This window comes from Pistacia vera, unplaced genomic scaffold, assembly GCF_008641045.1.
Source record: "Pistacia vera cultivar Batoury unplaced genomic scaffold, PisVer_v2 Contig4, whole genome shotgun sequence".
NCBI lineage: Eukaryota > Viridiplantae > Streptophyta > Magnoliopsida > Sapindales > Anacardiaceae > Pistacia > Pistacia vera.
The window spans coordinates 964,490-984,681 of record NW_022196223.1 but is presented as its reverse complement, the minus strand read 5'-3'; the positions used below and the strand labels follow the sequence as shown (position 1 = coordinate 984,681).

At 42.5% G+C, this 20,192-nt stretch overlaps 1 protein-coding gene across 1 annotated transcript; it reads right to left on the bottom strand.

Annotated features, from left to right (window-relative positions):
- Window positions 1-223: 223 nt before the first annotated feature.
- Window positions 224-19,294, bottom strand: LOC116141500 (non-functional pseudokinase ZED1-like). Its single transcript, XM_031427007.1, has 3 exons — window positions 19,113-19,294; window positions 5,932-6,101; window positions 224-1,227 (listed from the first exon to the last, which is right to left on the bottom strand). Exons 1-3 carry the CDS (start codon window positions 19,292-19,294, stop codon window positions 341-343), a joined length of 1,239 nt encoding a protein of 412 aa, XP_031282867.1. The 3' UTR covers window positions 224-340.
- Window positions 19,295-20,192: the final 898 nt, after the last annotated feature.

Genomic DNA, 20,192 nt, shown 5'->3' with positions numbered 1-20,192 from the left:
GTTCAAACCTTGGGCCACCTGCCATAAATGTTGTCTCCTCAGGTTCCTTCTCTGAATGCATGAATTTTCTCAAGTATGAACTCATAGGATCGACCCACCAAATCCCGAAATGCTTTGAATATATATTCTTAAAGGTTGGCTCTCATCTGTAAACGTCTAAACGATAACCAATGTGGTTTGGAGTTATATAGAGCAAGACATCATAAAGAAAAAGAGTGTCACTGATCATTACTAATTTACTTATGTTCATATTACATTAAGATTACAACTTCTACATTGGGAAATGAAGACCTGAAATACCAACAACATATATAGAGGCGCCATCCTCAACAAGACATATTTAATTTGTAGCAGATCGATAAATTTGCCTGAGATGCTTTGCCACATCAATCATCGTTGGCCTTTCTTCTGGTGTGTTTAGACATTTAAAGATAAGATCTATAAAAGCCTGCAACTGTTGCTCTTTCCAGGGATATGATCCCTCTCCGGCAATAATAGGATCTACTATCTCATTAAATGTATTGTTGTCAACATGTTTCTTCACGTAGGTAGCCCAAAAATATCCAACTGTAATATCATCTCCAATGTGGTTAACCATACAGTCTATTAACATTGTAAAATGTTCATCTTCTCCCAAGAGATGACGGGTTTTCTGTCCAGTGAAAAGCTCAAGTAGTACTACACCAAAACTATAAACATCGTACTTTTTGTCACATTCATTTGTATAAAAGTACTCTGGTGCTATGTAATCCACTGTCCCAATTAGGGGATCATTTTTTATGTGGGTTTCACCTTCTGGAATAGGAGCTGATAATGAAAAATTATAGAGTTTGGAAGCATAATGTTCATCTAACAAGATATTTGATGGCTTGATGTCTCTAAAAACAATTGGTCTGAGGAGTCCAAAGTGAATATATGCCACTGCATTAGCGATTTCCATTGCAATCTTCAACCTATGCCTCCATAGTAAAGGCTCAGAATTGAGTTCATGACGGCGGTGAATATGATCATCAAGAGAGTAATTTTCTACCCATTCAAAAACTAGAATGGGAGTTTCAGTCTCCAAGCAGCATCCGATGAACTTCAAAACATTTTTGTGGCTTATTTTTGATGCAAATACAATGTTGTTAAAGCAAAAGTCTTGTACCGAGTATTGTGTTTGAGGCTCTACATACTTCATACAAAAAATAGGGCGATCTAGGAAGCCTTTGTAAAACTTAAGGTGACCTCACATGACCTGGTATAAGTTTATGTATCTGGTAGTTATTGATAGTTTGCATGCAAACGAAAGAGAAAAACAGAAAACGAAAGAGAAAACCAGGTCTACATAATGCTCTGTTTTTATTCAAAAAACAAGGGTAAAAATATACACGCCAACGCCACTGTTTCAACTAATTACATTTCAAAATTCAAATTTAAATTAACTCCACTGCTAAAACACGTACAGCAAGTGAGAAACAACACTAACAAACCTAAAACAACCAATCATGTCAATGAATCAACCAACACAGTGACCAAAATAAAAACTGCTTCTGCATGAATTTAGGGAATCAACAGACTTCAGCTGCAGTTCAAAAAAAATTGCCACCTTCTGCTTCCAGCATGATATCACCTTTAACAACCTTCCTTGATATCATTGCTGGAACACCAAGTCTGAACTGAAGAATATCAAACTTGGCTTGGACAATGGGTAGTCAGAATATCAGCGACCTGTTCTCTCCCCGGCAGTGTATCAACTCAACTTCATGATTGCACAGCTTCCCTTACTGCATGGTACTTTATCTTGATATGCTTTGTACGGCCATGATTAACTGGATTTTTGGCCATAGAAACTGTAGACAGATTGTCACAGAAAATTACAGTAGGCTGTTTCTGGTTTGGTTAAGATCATTCAAAATCTTCCTAAGCCAAATGGCTGGTTCCCACGCAGCAGCAGCAGAAATGTATTCAGCTTCTGCTGTTGATTGAGCTACCGTTGTTGCTTTGGACAGCCAACACACAGCACAGAATTTAAGAAAAATCATACGGATGACTCTTCATGTCATCTATGATCCAGCCCAGTCACTGTCCGAATATGCCAGAAGCTAAAAACTTTCAGATTTCCTGAACCACACACCAAGTCCAGGATTACCTTTAATATATTGAGCACCCTCTTAGCTGCCCTGAAGTGAGATTTCACTTGGATTAGTCATAAACCTGGAGAGGAGACTTGTAGATACATTAAGTCAGGCCTGGTTGCTGTTAGGTACAGCAAGCAGCATATTAAGCTTCGTACAAACTCTCATCCACCTGACAGCCCCGTCTCTTTGCTCAATTTCTAAGTAGCAACCAGAGGTGTATTGACAGGTTGCATTTATCCATGCCAAACGTTAAGAACATCCACAGCATACCTCCTCTGATTGACAAATATCCCACTTGAAGTTTGATTAATTTCCATACCAGAAAGTAAGACATTATCCCGAGATCTGTCATTTCAAACTCACAATTCATTGCTTCCTAAATCATCCACCTTACTTGGATTGCTGCCGATGATGAGAAGGTCAAACATACAGTGAAACAATGATCAATTCACCCTCCAGTTTCTTACATATAATGTATGTTCATTGGGACTTCTCAAGTAACCCAAGCTACTCAAGTATTCATTGATCTGCTGTACAGGCTCTAGGAGCCTGTTTTAAGCCATACAAAGCCTTTCTCAAAAGACACACTTATTCTCCTGGCCTTGAACTTGGTACATCCGGTTGCTCAACATAGATCTCTTCATTGAGCCATCCATTTAAAAACGCCTACTTGACATCCAGTTGGAATATTTTCCAACCGAATTGAGCCGCAAGAGCAAGTAACAACCTAATTGTGTCAAGCCTTGCTACCGGTGCGAATGTATCATGAAAATCAATTCCATATCGTTGAGAAAACCCTTGACAACCAACCTTGCTTTGGCTTATGTACTGAACCATAGGACTAATTTCTTCTTGAAGATCCACTTGACTTGAATCACATTTCTATCCTGGTCAGTCCACAAGCTTCCAGGTCTGATCTTTTTCTATCATTGCCAACTCCTCCTGCATAGCAACTCTCCAAGCTTCAGACTTGCTGCTTCAGAGAGTTAGTTGGTTCAGTATGGCCAAATTACACCTCTCAAAACCTCAGCAATGAACGAGTACCTCTAACCAGGAGCTCTTCTTCTTCAGTTCACTGTTCTTCTTCAGCAGCTTCATCACCAACCACATCAATCTGCCGTGGACTTTTCTTTATCAACTTTGTTCTTCCCAATTCAAACACCTTTCTCATCAACCCTTATATCTCTAGTGACATGTATCTTTTTGGTTTCTGGATTATACACTCTACAAGCCTGGAATTATTACTATATCCAATGAAAATGCCTATAGTTGCTTGTCATCCAGCTTCTTCCTCTTGGCTGTTGGAACAATACATAACAGGTGCTGCCAAGACCCTTAAATGATCCACAGCAGGTTTGATCCCATACCAAGCTTCATAGGGAGTTTGGTTGATCAAGGATTTTGTGGGAAGCCTATTCAGTAAATAAACCGCAGTGTTTACAACTTCTGCCCAAAAACTTTTCGACAGTTTCTCAGCCAACATGCATTTCCCATCTCCACAACGGTTTATCCTTCTCCACTTACTCCATTTGTTGTGGAGTATAAGGACTGCGAATTGATGCTTGATTCCTGCCTCTATGCAGATTGTTTCAAACTCTTTTGATGGTACTCGTCCTATTGCTCTCACCATTTTGATACTCAAACCAGTTTGGTTTTCAACCAACTATTTAAACCTTCCAAAAACTCCAGCTACTCATTTTTTTGCTTCAAGAAATACACCCAACACATTCTAGTTTTACATCAATGAACAATACAAAATAACAACTCCCATTCAAGGAAGGTGTTTGCATAGGGCCCATACATCTGTGTGAATGAGTTGGAGTTTTTCTGGAGCTCTCCAAGCTTGGTTCACGGGAAAGGATGGTCTACTTAGCTGTCAGAGACATGCAGACACATGGTGTTTACTTCATCAATTTCGGGCAAGTTTAGAACATTGTTTGGTCTGAGCTTGCTTGAGACCATGAAGTGATAATGGCCAAACGCTTGTGCCATATTTTAGACTCATCTAGCTTAGCACTATGAGCTCTGAATTCTGAATTTTTCCAGTCAATGGGAAAACTTTTTCCCATCATTCTAACTCTCATGAGTTCACTACCTCACTATCTAATATCTTACAAGATTGATCCTGAAAATGTAGGACATATTTCTTTCTAACATTTGTCCTACACTAAGTAACTTTGATTTAATTCAGGAACATAAAGCACATCAGAATCAACTTAGTACTGATTGAGTTTGCAAAGCCACCTCATCTCCTTAACATCCACAAATTCTCCATTCCCTATCTTGACTTTGGACTGAAAAGCCATGTCCAGGCTGGTGAAACTTTGCAAGTTTGGAATCATCTGACTTGTGCACCACTATCAATCAACCAGGTTTCATTGCATGATGAGGTAGACCCGCAAGATGCCACAATAATGCTCAGCTTCCTACCCTTGCTGCAAATCTTCAACCATCTGAGCTTGCTACTGAGGGATTCCCCTTTATTTTTGCAAACTCTCTCTATATGGCCGAATGTTTGCAGGCTCTACACTGAATTCCTGGTCTGAACCAACACCATTTTCTGAGTGTCCTTTTCTTGCAGTGGGAACAGGTGGATACTCTTTTATCCCACCATGTTATTCCACGAGCATTAACTTTCTCTTTCCCTTTCTATCTCCTGCATTTCTTTTATTTCCAGCATGCACAAACTTTCCCTTATGTGTTACAACCATAGCACCTCACCTGCGTCTTCCAACCTTAAAAGCCTCCTTTGTCTTGAGCTTGTAAAGAATGGACCAGCTCAGTTAGAGTTATTTGAGTCAGGTCTTTAGAATCCTCAAGAGAGGAGATTTTAGCCTCAAACCTTTCAGGTAGGCTACTAACACTTTCTCCACATTTTCTATCTGTCAATTCCACCCAAGCAATCTAATTTTATTAACTACACTCATTAATCTATCAACGTACTCCTTACCTTCTCAGTTTCTTGCATTTTCAGCAACTCAAATTCTCTTCTTAGATTCAACATGCATGCCCCTTGTTGTATCACTACTCGTATACTCTTCTCTCAACTTATCCCATGCTTCCTTTGGTGTTTCATACGCCATGCCTTGTGAATACAAGGTCAGTCACTGCTGCATGAATATGAGAAGAGCTCTGGTGCTTTGGCAGCCTCTTCTTCATGCATCCTGATTTGATTCAGGGTGGGATTTGGTCCCAAGGGAGGCAGTTGACGGTTCCTTTCCACGTACTGCACAGACCCTGTCCACGAAGGAATGCCTTCATCTTGACTGCCCACATGAGGTATTGATCGCCATTAAAGACTGGAGGTGTGAGAGAGACTGGAGGTTGTGCCATTGAAACTGAAAAAAATTTTGAGTTTTTTTTTTACGAAGAGAGTGACGAAACTGGGGTTGAAAGTAAGAAGAAAGAAGATTAATTATCAGGCTCTCTAAGATCAATTAAAGCTCTGATACCATTTGATAGTTTTGCATGCAAACGAAAGAGAAAAAACAGAAAACGAAAGAGAAAACCAGGTCTACAATAATGCTCTGTTTTTATTCAAAAACAAGGGTAAAATATACACGCCAACGCCACTGTTTCAATAATTACATTTCAAAATTCAAATTAAATTAGTCCACTGCTAAAACACGTACAAGAAGTGAGAAACAACACTAAACCAAACCTAAAACACCAATCATGTCAAGAATCAACCAACACAGTGACCAAAATAAAAACTGCTTTGCATGAATTTACGGGAGATCAACGACTTCAGCTGCAGTTCAAAAAAAAAATTGCCACCTTTCTGCATTTCTAGCATGAATCACCTTTCAACAGTTATTCGTTGCCCTCTTGAGCTCTTCAATGGAGAAACTTCTAATTGGATTTTGTTTACCATTAGACGAGGTAATCAACTTCTCTAATAAAATTGCGCCATTCCTTAAGAATGGTTTGCCATCTACCTTTTTCTTATCTTTCTTCTGCTGAAAAACCAATTCATTCAACCTGTTCATAATTCCATAAAATACTTTTTCACTTTTACAACTATGGAACAAGTGAAGCATATGTAAATTAAAAAAAAATTGTAAATATTGTCATTGCTCAAAGAAACAACTGAGGATGTTAAATTACCAGCGGATGGCTGGACTTTCACAATCGACGGGCTGGAGAGGCTTGAGTTTGAGCAGATAACTTGTCGATAAAATTGAAGCAGAACAAATATATAAAACAGAGAGGTGATTTTTTATTATGGCAGAGTGGTATGGAAGTCCTGCCGATCAACCATGACATATTCAAAGGGATAAAAGTAGTTGGTTAACAGTTAAAAGATAGATCTCAACCAAGTCACTGTTTGTAAGGAAATTAAAAGATAGATCTCAACCAAGATCACTGTCTAAGTGAAGAAAAGAGAAACATTTGCTATACAGTTAAAGTAAAGTTTACATCAGTCGGTGGGAAAAGTTAATGTACCTGTTAATGCCAATTCATGTGTTGAGATGAAGAAAACTGAGGAAGATGAGATAGTCCAAGATTGACTTACACATAAAAAAGTGAACCTGAAGCTGATTTTATATAACCAGAGAGTGTTTCTGGAAATATAGAAGTCTTACAGTCAACATTTTAAAAAGTCATGGAAATTGCGAGGAAATTTCTGTCGAGGGATTGACTTCACACATGGTTGACTAGAAGGCTTCCACTTCTGATGTAGGCACAGAAAATTCTAATATGATTTTCATAAATACCCTTTCAGACAGTTAAAATAAAATTGTATAATTTAATATTGAAGATGAGTTTGATAAGATAGTGGATCTCATAATTCTTGTAGATGGACCATATTCTAGGAATAAGCGCAAATGCAAGCCCTGCAGAGCTCTGTCTCAGAAGAAGAAAGGCCGACAATGATTGATGTGGCAAAGCAGCTCAGGCAAATGTATAGGTCACTGAAGTAAGATAGTTTAAACTTGCTCTATGTAATTTAAGGATGTACACCTTTCTGTTTATTGATCTTTCCCACATATTATAACTCATACAATATGCAGTAGTTACTAATAACACTTAAACTAGATATCATTAGCAATCTCCATTGCACAATTACCTATCTTTCAATAGTAAAGGCTCAAAATGGGGTTGATGATGACCAAAAAAAACGATCGCAAGAGTACCATTTCTCACAGATTCAGAAACAAGAATGGGAGTTTCAGTCTTTAAGCAATATCCAATCAACTTCAAAAAATTTTTGTGCCGTATTTGTGATGCAATACATGTTGTTAGAACAATACTCATTTGTCCTGTTCGTACAAACTTCATAACAGAGATCAGACGATTCTGCAGGGACATTCTTATGTTGCAATTGTTTGTGCTCTCTTGAGCTCATCAACAGAAACCAGTACTAAATGGATATATCTACTATTAAAAGAAGTAATCAACTTCTGAAAATTAAAACATCTAACCAGTTCATGAATCCTGATACATTAACTTCAGTACTTCTAATAACTAGCTAGGAACATAAAAAAGCACATTAACTATATTTTAACTGGACAATTGATACATTTGCTAAGTTGTTTTGCCACATCAATCATTGTTGGTCTGTCTTCAGCTGATTCACAAACACATTTAAGAATAAGCTTGTCAAGCTTGTAATAGCTTCTCTTTTATAGGACATGATTTGTCTTTAAAAAGGATGGGATCTACTACCTCCACAAACTTATCATCTTCAATGAATTTCACGCATGATTCAATAACCAAATCAGCTCCATTTTGCTGCGCGAAGGACATATACTGTTGTCTTGTCAAAAGCTCAAGAAGTTATAACAAAACTATAAACATCGCATTCTCATTGCAATCACCTGTAATCATGTACTCTGGAGCAATATATCACTGTTGCTGCCACTGCATCATTTATGTGGGTTTCACCTTCTGGAATAGTCACAGAAAGTGAAAAAATCAAACAGTTTGGCAACATAATTTCATTGAGAAAGATTTTGATGGTTGATATTTCAAAACACAATAGGCCTGGGGAATCCAAAATGGAGATATGCAACTGCATTAGTTATCCCCATTGCAATTTGACTTTCTGACAATACTAAGGCTCAAATGGGGTTGATGATAAATAGATCAGCAAGAGTGCCAAACTGCACAGGTTCAAAAACCAGAATTGGAATTCGAGTCTCTAAGCAATCCAATCAACTTCAAACATTTTTGTAGCTACTATCCGTGATGAAAATGCAATGTTATTGAAACAACTTCGCAACCATCCAGAATGTCATTGAACTTCATAATAGAAACTGTGTGGTCTTGAGAACACCTTTATACAATTTATAGACATATCCTCTCTTATAAACTTTCTGTAGGGCATAGTGTTGTTGCATTCTTGAGTCTGTAAGCAGAGAAACCGCAAATAAGATTACATTACCATTACAAGAGGTAATCAACTTTTCCAGCAAAATTTGGCAATTCTCTAAACAATACTGATTCATGTGTTTGCAACTATTTCTTTTCCTCAGGACGAAGTCATCATAACCTGTCTGAAACCCCATAAAATTTAAATGTACAATAAAACTGGCTATAGTTCTAACTGTTTCATGTTTGCAAGGAAATTACGATCTTCTCAACCAAGAAGATCACTTCTGAAAAGGGAAATATGCTAAACACGTATAAGAATTCACACATAGCAGTTACAGTAAAATTTACAACAGCCAGGCTAAAGGTTTATGTACCTGTTAATGGCTAATTCAAGGTAGAGATGAAGAAAACAGAACAATGATTTGAGGAACTCCGCAATTGGCACTTACAATATATATATAAATAAACTGAATCTGAAGCTGATTTTACATGACTAGAACTAGAAAGGTGTTTCTTGGAAGTAAGGAGGTCTTGTATACAGTAACTACATATATTTAATTATTAATGAAGTAAATTTATCAACAGATAGACATACTAAGGAAACGCAAGAGATAAAGAGAAGTACCTGTGTTATGACAAGAATCAACTAAAGAAAATGCTGCGAGGGCCCATTTTGGGACAAAGCTCTTTGCAATTGACATAAATATAAAATTTGAAGCAGTTAAGAATGAACATTATATAACCAGAAGTGTAGTTTCTGATCAGAGTATGGATGCCTTCCTTGTCAACCACCAAATTGTAGCATGTAATCTACATATTCATAAAAAGTTGGGAGAAAAGTTGGCTTCCAGGGATTTCCATATCGATATTGACCCTGTGGCTTAAAGGAGTAAAAACTGGTGGCCTAAAGAAAACAATTACGAGAGTGTGTAAGTATTGCTGAGTGATACTTAGAATATTATATATGGGTAAAGTTAATATATTGACTTAAAGTTTGAAACGAATGTGGAGAGAAGACCCTTGTATAATTCTTATACTTCATATAAGACTTCCTGAAATGTAAGGCCTTTGAAACTGTAAAATTTAAAGTAAAACTGTATCAACACGTGGAAGATCATAACAAATCATTCATAAGATTACATAAAAGTTGAGAAACTATTCCAACACGAATACAAGTTAGGACATAAACAGCAGCAACAGCAACGCTAGATACATTTGCCTTAGTTGTTTAGCCAATCCATCATTGTTGGCCTATCTCTGCATATCTGATACATTTCGAAATAAGTTGTACAAGGTACTGACAATTGCTTTCTTCTACGGATTGATCCATCCCACAATTTCAGGATTTACATCTATCAAACGTCATTCCATTGTCTCACATAATCCGATTTGTGGCTCACATTTTACAACTATGCATCAAGCGATTCATGATCAGTCAAAAGAACTGACAGCTCCAAAATTGCACACAAAGAAACATAAAATAGAAAAGCTAAAACATCATAATAAACAACAATTGCTATCAGGGCAGCAAACCCCATTGTCCCCATCAATAGACCTCTTTAATGTGGGTTTCGTCCTCTGGATTGACTCGCTCACCGAAAATCGAGAGTTGGCAACATATTGTTCATCCAATAAGATATGGAGGTTATATCTCTAAAAACGACTGGCCTGGGGAAGCCAATGTGAAGATTGTATTGCATGGCAATTTGCATAGCTATTTTTAACCATGCTCCAACAACAAAGACCAACCTGGGTTTATGATCAGGGTTGGATAAGATGGTCATTAGAACAAAATCAGATCATTTAACGCTCACACACTACATCAAACGCATCAAACACAAAATTTTTGTGGCGTATTGTGACACAAATACAATGTTGTTGAAACAATATTGGTACCCTCTACTTCCTTCAAACTTCAAGACAAAAACTGGATGATCTGAAGAAAACTTTTGAACAATATGGAATCTGCCATATGTTACAACTTTTGGAAGTCGTAGTTGTTTGTTGCTATCTTGAGCTCACTAGCAAAAAAACCCCTAATTGGATTATTTTCCATTGCAAGAGGTAATCAACATTTCTAAAAAATTTTCCCATTCTAAAAGATTTATGTTGGCTACCTGTCATCATAGTTTCTTCTTCTTTTGAAAATCCAGGCCATCTAAACCTATTCACAAATATGAAAAATAAAAAAATGAAGTTATCCTTTATACAAGAACTTATTATGCACGTTCACTTATCTGGGAAAAGATTGAATTCGACGAAATTCAATAACTCCATTGAAGGAAAAAAGAAAAAAAAAAGAAGTAATATTTTCAGACACTTCTCTTCAAGGGTATAAATAAATCAAGATAGTAAAATGGGTCTATTTCATGAAATTGGTAAGGTAAACCACCGTAGGTGGATCAAGTCATCAAGATATGTAAATTACAAACCCGAGACGGCCAATTCAGGTTTCGCAATAAAGAGAATGTTCTCTAGCTAGGCTTGAGTTTGGAGAGTAATGACTTATAATATGCAAAATCTGAAGCAAAAAGAACAAAACTTGATTACATAGTTTCTTAATAAGAGGTATAGAAGTCTTCCAAAAATGATTTTATTATAGGATGATTACTACATATGAGATTCATAAAAAATAATATCAGTGTCAGGTAAAACTATACGAGATTTATTATCTTACTATGATAAAAAAGTTTCCCTGTTACCATCAGTTATATGATTAGTATACCTTTCATTCAGAGTCATGATCAGTACAGTTCGGCTCACTAATAAATATACTTACTTTAATGACAGTATTATAACACAAAAACGGTCACACCTCTCCCGGGTGATCCCTATCTCGTCGTATCTGAGCGTTTCGCAGGACTCAGGACTTTAGGGACGGTGAAGTTTTCGAAACAACATTATAAACATCCTTTCATAAAAATTTAATGATAGTTGATAAACAAAACGTGATTCTGAAAACGTGAATCTTAGAAAACAATTTATATAAAACATTGTACAGAGATCTTAACATGTATAAGCATCTTGCCAATGAACATGCGTTTTTTGGCCGACCGAAAGCATGTAGTAAGCACCTTACGTACCTATATGCAATCCTATAGAGGAAGGAACATAAAAAAGTGAGTTGGGAAGCCCAATGAGTGGATAATACAGTTTATATACGAAAATAACTTTTAGCTTTAAAAACATGCATGAGGAAAAACGTTTGCTGTCATGCAGCACATAACCACTCACTTAATAATACAACAATAACCTATAAATTTTTGGATATCGTAAAACTTAAATTGTTCCAACTCAGCCAAACAAGAAATTCGCACCCTCGTACCAGCTTTCGAATGCCATGGATCATTCGTATTAAAAATCTCATAAACCGATGCAACCACACCAAAGCTGAGTTCTCCCAACACCAAACCCATTCTTACTCAAGCCTATACCTATTGGTGTCCACAATTTCCCCCCAGCCTTACCTGCTGGGTATTCACACAATTCTACTCGGCCTAACTCACTGTGTATTCACACATTCCTCCAAGGTATTCACAAATTCCACCCCAGTCTATACTGTTGGGTATTCATAAATTCCATCCCAGCCTATACCTGGTGGTGTCACAAATTCCACCCCAGCCTATACCGTTGGGTATCCACAATTCCACAACTTCTAATTGGATTTTGTTTACCATTAGACGAGGTAATCAAATTCTCTAATAAAATTGCGCCACTCCTTAAGCTTGGTGTGTCACTACCTTTTTCTTATGCTGTCTTCTGAAAAACCAACGAGTAATACTACACTAACAATCATTTTAACAAATTTTTCTCTCAATCTGACGTGAAAATGCAAATGATCAACTCGCAATTAATTAGTGGGATCCATGCAGATCATGTGGAACCCATTATGAACAGACCAATTGCGAGCTGTCACGTCAGGGTTGTGAGAAATTTATGACATAGAGTTATGGTATAGTATTATCAAAACCAGTTCATTCTAACCAGTTCATAATTCCATGAAATACTTTTTCACCTTTACAACTATGGAACATGTGAAGCATATGTAAAATAAAAAACAGCTGAGAAAAGAGAGTTAAATTACCTGCGGATGGCCGACCCTTTCACAATCGACAGAGCTGGAGAGGCTTGAGTTTGATTAGATAACTTATCGATAAATTGAAGCAGAACAAATATATAATGGTTCCTGAAGGATGGCCCTATTTTGTATGAAGTACGAAGATGTTATGACCAGGAAATGAAGGGCTGACGTGGGAAAGTCACGGGAAGGATGACCCATCCCGTCAGAGCAGCACCACGTCAGAACTGCCAAGTGATATGGAGCACACGTCCTTTTTTCTGCAAAAAGTCGTGCGGCGTCAGCTTGGGAAAAGGGAAATTGGACGTAAAGCCGGATTACATCCTGACAATCACACCAAACCATGGATTTAGTGATGATTATACGCTTCAGTCTGATATAAAATGAAGGAGACCCCATTAGGGGATCGGCCATTTTTCATACAACAAAAAATCTCCTCTCCTGTAATCATCTTGAATTTTTTTTATCTTATGTAAGTCAGCTCGCAGCCGCGACCTGCACACACTAATATCAATACAAATCAGTGGACGTAGGACTTGCTACCTTAGCATCCGAACCACTTAAAAAACTCCCTTTACATTTATTTCGCTTTTATAATTTCATTTTCGTGTATTTGAACAGCCAATCAGCGTTACACACGTAAAATTCGTTGGTGCATAAAAATTAGCATCAACAGTTGGCGCTAGAAGGAGGGCCTGATTTAGTGTCTACCCTTCATCAGGAGAATCTTTGACCTACTGGTTCCTTCAGCTACAATGGCCACCAATCTGAGCCTGAGCAAGGGAACCAGCATGCAGAAGGAGTCCCCCTGGCCCAGAGGGACACCCTTCCAAACTACCTCAATTTCGCAAAATGCTGTGGGAATACCCCGCAGCCCCGCAATGGACCCTGCCCTCAGAAGCTACCTGGAGAGGTTCGACAATATCTCCAGACGGTCAACAAGAGGTTGGATCGTCTTGGACCAAGGCATGTCATATCGACAACCGGAGCGGTACAACCGCCAAAAACACCTGCAGGTCGCGCGAAAGCGCGGCAAAGGGCGATAGCCCGTGCTCGAGCACTGCAGCGTGTAAGCACAAGGGTAAACAAGTGGCAAAAAACAAGCCTACGGGCTCCCAAGGGCCGGCGAATACCAAAGGTGCCCCTAGCAGGGTATCAGCCAAGATGAGACTTGGTGAAAGAGTGGACCCCGAGCTGTCCCATGCCACGATGCAGGCAAACCCAAGCAAAAAAGCTAGGCATGGTGGTCCCGATCACACCAGCAGAGTGATCCCGATCGTTATGCGGGGGCCTACACCTCGCGGGGTTCGTACCACGCGAGGGTCGTGAAAGTGCCTCACAACCGTCGTCTTCACATGCCCCTAGTCAGCATGTGTCAAGTGCGGCCGAAAATGTCGGCCGAGGCGAAGGAGGAATCGCTCTCGGACTGTCCTGAACGCAACCGAGAGGGAGGGCTCGCACAGTGACAACCCCTTGGTCCATTACCGCAAATTGAGGAGCTGCAGCGAGCTCTGGACAGGTTAAGGGAGCAGCAAAACGAACAGGCACAGGTCGTCTCTACATCCCCATTTTCTCCTGAAGTGCTAGCTGCCCCACTCACCAGGGTTCAGAATGCCGGTATGCGGCATTTGATGGAAACTATGATCCGCAGGACATTTATATGAGTTCACGACCTGATTGAGCTCACCATGTTTCGGACTTGTGAAATGCCGATGTTTGGCTGTGACGTACTTCCACGCCAAACAGTGGTTAAGGTCGCTCCCAGCGGGATCGATCAGTTCGTGGGCTCAGATGAGCACGACGTTCTGCGGCATTTCCAAGCCAACCAGAAATTTTCAATGCCTTTGGCTACCTCAGCAACATAAGGCAAGAAAGAGACGAATCCCTGCAGTCTTACATTGACCGCTTCCACAGGGAACTCAACAAGGTGGCTTATGCCCCAGAAGATTCCATCCGAACTCTTATAATAGCAGGAGTTCGCCCGCAAACCGACCTGTGGAAGGAGCTGCAGGCTGAGGACGATATTCCCTCACCAGATTCTACAACCTGGCGGAAAGTATCTCCGAATAGAGAATATTGGCGGCACTTCGCCATCGCGATCACGGCCCTCCAGCAGTAGTGTAGGTCGGGGAGATAACAGGCAGCTGATCGTAAAGGAGACAATGGCTATCATGAAAGGGAAGAAACCGTACGAGCAGAAAAAGTCCTGCTTCCTGTCCCGTCACGACCACGACAGGCCATACACTCCGTGAATGTGTCCATATCTGCGATCTCGACAAATCCGAGGAAGCCCGCCTGCTCGGTGAAAACCCATGAAAACTCCTGCAACGGCCAGGAACAGCAAGAAATACTGTCGTTACCTCGGGATAATGGGCATCACATGATAGTGCCGAGCTCTAAGAGCTATCGAAGAGCTTATCAAGAAGGGGCACTTCAAGGAGTACATTGACGACTCCCCAAAAGAAAACCAAGGGGAGCGAAGAAACAAGCGCCGTGATCGCAGCTGTACAGCGTGTGAACCAATTTTCGGAGGTGCAGCACTCGCTGGAAACACGCGGGGGGCGAGGACAGGTATGCTGGGAAGCGCATCATAACCCGATCAGGGTCGAGCACAAGCAGCGACCTCAGAAAGCCAGGAAGGAAGAACCAATCACCTTCTGCGAGAAGGAGGCAGTCGCTTGCACCACACCGAGGACGCTCTGGTAATCACACCCCTGATTGGATGTCATAATGTCTGCAGAATGCTTGTGGACAATGGAAGCGCTGTGAACATTCTGTTCAAGTCGCTTTGATAGAGAAACCGGCGAGGCGACCTGAAGCCAGCCTCGATGCCTCTGTACGGTTTTACAGGGGATCACCTGATCCCAGCGGAACAATCCAGCTCCCAGTCACGCTGGCGACTACGACGAGGTGTGACTAGGGTTACAGATCCTGGTCGTGGACTGCCCATCGGCCTTCAAGGAATCCTAGGGCGACCTCTACTGAGAACCTTCAAAGTGGTCACTTCCATTTATCATCTCAAGTGAAGTTCCCCACTCCATCGGGGATTGGGGAGGTAAGGGGTCGCAAAGGGCAGCCACGCGAGCTAAGTAAAAGGTCCAAATGGCGACAAGGGAAGGCGTTTCGCGGTGCGCGCCCCCGTCAGGTATGGCGATCAGCCGGATCGAGCCACAACCTGGTCGAAGATAATACAGACCACGAATTCAGGAAATCCCCCGAGCGGCCGGTTGAGGATCGTGCCGAAGTTTCGGTTGATCCAAAAGAGCCGAGCGGATGCTAAAGATGGGAGCTGTCTCAATCCCAGCCGCTTTGAGCTGGTAAGCTTCTTGAGGAGAACATTGATGTGTTTGCCTGGTCGCATGCAGATATGGTCGGGATCAGCCCGAATTATTTGCCATCCCTGAACCGTAGTGAAGCTAAGCCAGTTGCCAAAGAAAGGGCGATAGATCCAGGTGGTATGCCGCGTTAAAATCAGAAGTGGAGAACCTTCTCCAAAATGGATCTATTCGCGAGGCTCTCTACCCGACCTGGGTTGCCAACCCGTCCTGGTAAAGAAGCAAATGGCAAGTGGGAACCTACGTAGACTTCAGGACCTGAACAAAGCTTGCCGAAAGACAGTTTCCCGCCAAGAATGACCAGCTCGTTGATGCCACCTCGGGACACGAGCTGCTAAGCTTCATGGATGATACTCGGGATACAATCAAATTTGATGTATAGCCAGATGAGGAGTATACGACCTTCATTACGGATCGGGGGCTATACTGCTACAAATGATGCCCTTCGGCCTCAGCGCAGGTGCGACTATCGAGGTTGGTCAACGAATGTTCTCGACCAAATCGGGAGGACAATGGAGGTCTATGTGGAGACATGTGATCAAGTCCCAGTCGCCTCAGAACATATAAGCATCTCGCTGAGATGTTTGACAGATCCGGCTTTACAGATGAAGCTGAACCCTCTCAAATGTTCATTCGGGGTAGTCAGGAAAATCCTAAGGTATATGGTCAATCAGCGGGGCATAGAAGTAAACCCCGAAAAGATTCAAGCTCTGCTTGATATGGAGAGCCCGACCAGCAAAAAGCAGGTCATGAGTCTGAACGGGCGAATAGCGGCACTCAGTCTTCATATCAAGGCTAACGAACGCTGTTTTACCATTCTTCAATGTTTTGAAGGCAACAAGAAATTCGAGTGGACTTCAGAGAGCGAGGCATTCCAGAGTGTAAAAGAGCATTTGGGAAGCCACCTCTCCTCTCTAAACCTCTTCCACAGGAAATATGCTCATCTACCTGTCCGTGTCTCAGTTCGCAGTCAGTGCGCTTTAACACGGGAAGAGGAAAAAGCTCAGTGGCCAGTATATTATGCAAGTAAAGTCTATCGGAGTCGAGATGCGGTATCTGGAAATGGAGCGACTAGCTTTTGCCTTACTGGTCGCGTCCAGAAAGCTACGACTTACTTCCATGCCCATAAGATCAATGTAATGACAAATTACCCCTCAGACAGGTCCTCCAGAAACAGAGGCCTCAGGTAAACTGCTCAATGGGCCATGGAGCTAAGCCAGTTCGACCAAAGTATACGCCCAAGTCGACCATAAAGGGCAGGCTGTTGTAGACTTCATCTCGGAATTTCCTATCTCCCAAGCGAGCAACAGCCTAGCGAAGTCGGGCAGAAACTATTCGGGACCTATCGACTGGACATACGTCGACGGATCATCAAACAGGAAAAGAGCTGGTGTGGGACTTCTCCTGGTGAGGCCGAGGGGGTGAATTCATGGTATTCTCCGGTTCAGGTTTAAGGCGCACAACAATGAGTCCGAATACGAAGCTCTGCTCGCCGGGTTTTGACTCGCCAAAGAGATGGGTGCAACCGCGATCAGTATTACAGCGATCCATGCTGGTCGTCAACCAGATTCTAGGAGAATACCAAGCCAAGGAGGGAACATGGTCCGCTACCTGAAAGAAGCTAAGGTCTTCTGGGGTGTTTTAGCACTTTGAAATCGCTCAGATCCCTAGGGAGAGCAACTCTATAGCGGAGCCCTTGGCAAAGATAGCTTCATCATTAGATTCTGAGGCTCTGTAGCATTCCTGTTCGTTTTGTCGACGCTCCGACTATCAGCTCGACGAACAGGCATGAACGTGGTTCAGTCAGACTCCTGGTGACTCCCATTGTACAGTACCTCAAGGATGGGACCTTGCCTAGCAACAAGGTCAAGGCAAGGTCCTGCAGTAAGGTCTGCTCGCTTCACACTATCGGGGATCAGCTATACAGGAGAGGATTCAGCCTTTCTCCTCCGATGTGTAACTAGTGAAGAAGCAGATACATCATGAGGGAAATTCATGAAGGATCTGTGGCAACCACATAGCCGCCGATCTCTCGCGAACAAAAGGTTCGTGCAGGGTATTATTGGCCAAATCCAAGAAGATGCGCACAACTTTGTCAAGAAGTGCGACAAATGCCAGCGGTTCGCGAACATTCCGCGAGCACCATTCACGAGCTGAATACTATGTAAGCCCCTGGCCATTTTCCATGTGGGGGATCGACCTTATCGGCCCCATGCCAGTTGGAAAGGGAGGGGTCAAGTACGCATGGGTCGTAGTAGACTATTTTACAAAATGGGTCGAAGCGAGCCGCTAGCCGCGATCACGACCAGGAAGTAAGAGACTCTTTCTTCAGAACATAGTGTGCCGTACGGAATTCCTCACACCCTCATCCAGATAATGGAAAGCAATCGATAACGAGGAGTTCAAGCAGTTCTGCGACGAGCTGGGCCTCATAAAAAATTTGCCTCAGTGCCAGGCCGCGAATGGCAAGTTGAAGCAGTCAATAGACCATCAAGCACACTCTGAAGGCCAAGCTCGGGCAGCCAAGGGAAATTGAGCTGACAACCTCCCCGAAGTTTATGGGCATCAGGACAACTCCAAGGACCTCACCTCGGAAACCCATTTTCGTTAGCCTGGCTGCGAAGCGTGATCCCTGTAGAGGTCGGGACGGTTCTCTTCGGAGGGACCTATACAACGAGGACGACAACAAAGCACTTCGAGAGCAAGTTTGGATCTATTGAAGAGCGTTGCAGCAAGGCTTCGCTAAGGATAGCAGCCTACCAGCAGCGAGCAAAAGGTTCTTCGACTCAAAGGTTGACGAAGAGACTTCCAGGTCGGAGACCTGTGTGCTAAAGGAAGTTCTCCTCGGGACCAGAGAGCCAAATGCGGGGGTACTAGGGCCTAACTGGGAAGGTCCGTACCGGATCGACAAAGTGATCAGACCGGGGCCTACCATCTCAAAAGATTGAACGGCTCCAAGGTACCCTGAGCTTGGAATGCCGAGCACCTTCAGCCATACTATCAGTAATCCCAACTCAGCTCAGTTCTTGATAATTTCTTTTCAAGTATTACTCTGTTCATTAAAACAGTTCGAATGTATTCTGTTCGCATGTAAAATTTATATGTAATCGCTTAGTAATAACAATTGTAAACGTGCATATTTATAAAAAGCAAACTTCAATTGAAAGAAATGTCAATGTCAAAAAAGTCTAAGACTGTGTACAATGGGAACGACTCTCTAACACTAAGGCTGGTCGGGAAGATCCTTCGAGCCGGAGCCACCTGCCTGGTCGGTCCCTGGGCGGTCGCGACAGCTGGTCCTCCTCGGCCAGAGCCGCAAGGCGCCTGCCAGCCAGCTCCGGGAGGTCGGAGAAGTCCAGAGCAGGATTCCTTGCACACAGGGTGTAGATGGATCGCATCGCCCAGTCCGGGCCTTCTCTCCATCCCTCAGACTGATTCTGCATTTCTGCAGTCAGAGAAGTGACTTCTCCCCTACTCTCTGAAGCTCGGCCTCAAGAGTTAGTCTTCTTGTTCAGAGGCCCCTTTGCTTCTTCAGCTCGCTGGGCCCGTTCGAAGGTCGCCGCATCTCCTGGTCCTTCTCTTCGACCTCTTGGTGAGCGGCGCGGTTGTCCTTTGAAGCTCTTTAATCTCCTCCGCACGTCGGTCGAGCTCCGCCTTTGGAAATCACTGTTCGTAAAGCGGCGTCCTTTTGGTGCAGATACTGTTCGCCGCTTCGAACGCTTGTGTTCTTTCAGCTTCGACGGACTCCAAGTCTGCTTTAGCTTCGGACTCTTCCAGTGCTTGTTCCTTGCGTTCCCCAGCCTTGTCTTCTCCATGGACATCCTCATCGAAGCAATCCTGCGAGCAGAGTACGAGTTAGAAATAAATCGGATTGAATTCACAGTACAGCTAGTTTACCTTAGATGCTGAACAGACGTAGCCAACAGGTGTTCGCCGTGTCGCAAATTCGTCATACGACCTGATAGCTCGCAATCTAGCAAGCCATAAAAATTGGTTGCAGGTACTGGGCAGACTCCCCAACGAGTCTAAAACAGGTGCCTCCTTCGCCTTGTCGCTAGCACCCGCCTCGCTCACGGGCTCCTTGCCCGACCTTCGGATCCTGACGGACCAGAGGCTCTCCCTCAGATTCAGTCTCCGACCCTTCGGCTGAATCTGCTTCCTCTTCTTCGACCTCTGGGCCGGAGCCTTCCGCTTGGGGCGAGCAGTCGGCGCTAAGTGGCCTGTTCGTCCTGGTTGCCCCTTGCGCAGCAGGGCGGGGCTGAGAAGCTGGGACTGTTTGCACCGGCTGTGCCGGACAGGACGAGCAGCGTCACGCCTCCTCTCGATCCTCGATCGAGGAAA

Bases quoted from the DNA above. Each gene is read 5' to 3' on its own strand.
- LOC116141500 (XM_031427007.1), bottom strand. From the start codon at position 19,294: ATGCAGAATCAGTCTGAGGGATGGAGAGAAGGCCCGGACTGGGCGATG. The intron at 6,102-19,112 runs GTGGCTCCGGCT...AATTATGAACAG, and splicing joins CCCAGGGACCGACCAGGCAG to GTTGAATGAATTGGTTTTTC. The intron at 1,228-5,931 runs GTTGAAAGGTGA...AGGTCATGTGAG, and splicing joins CAAGAGGGCAACGAATAACT to GTCACCTTAAGTTTTACAAA.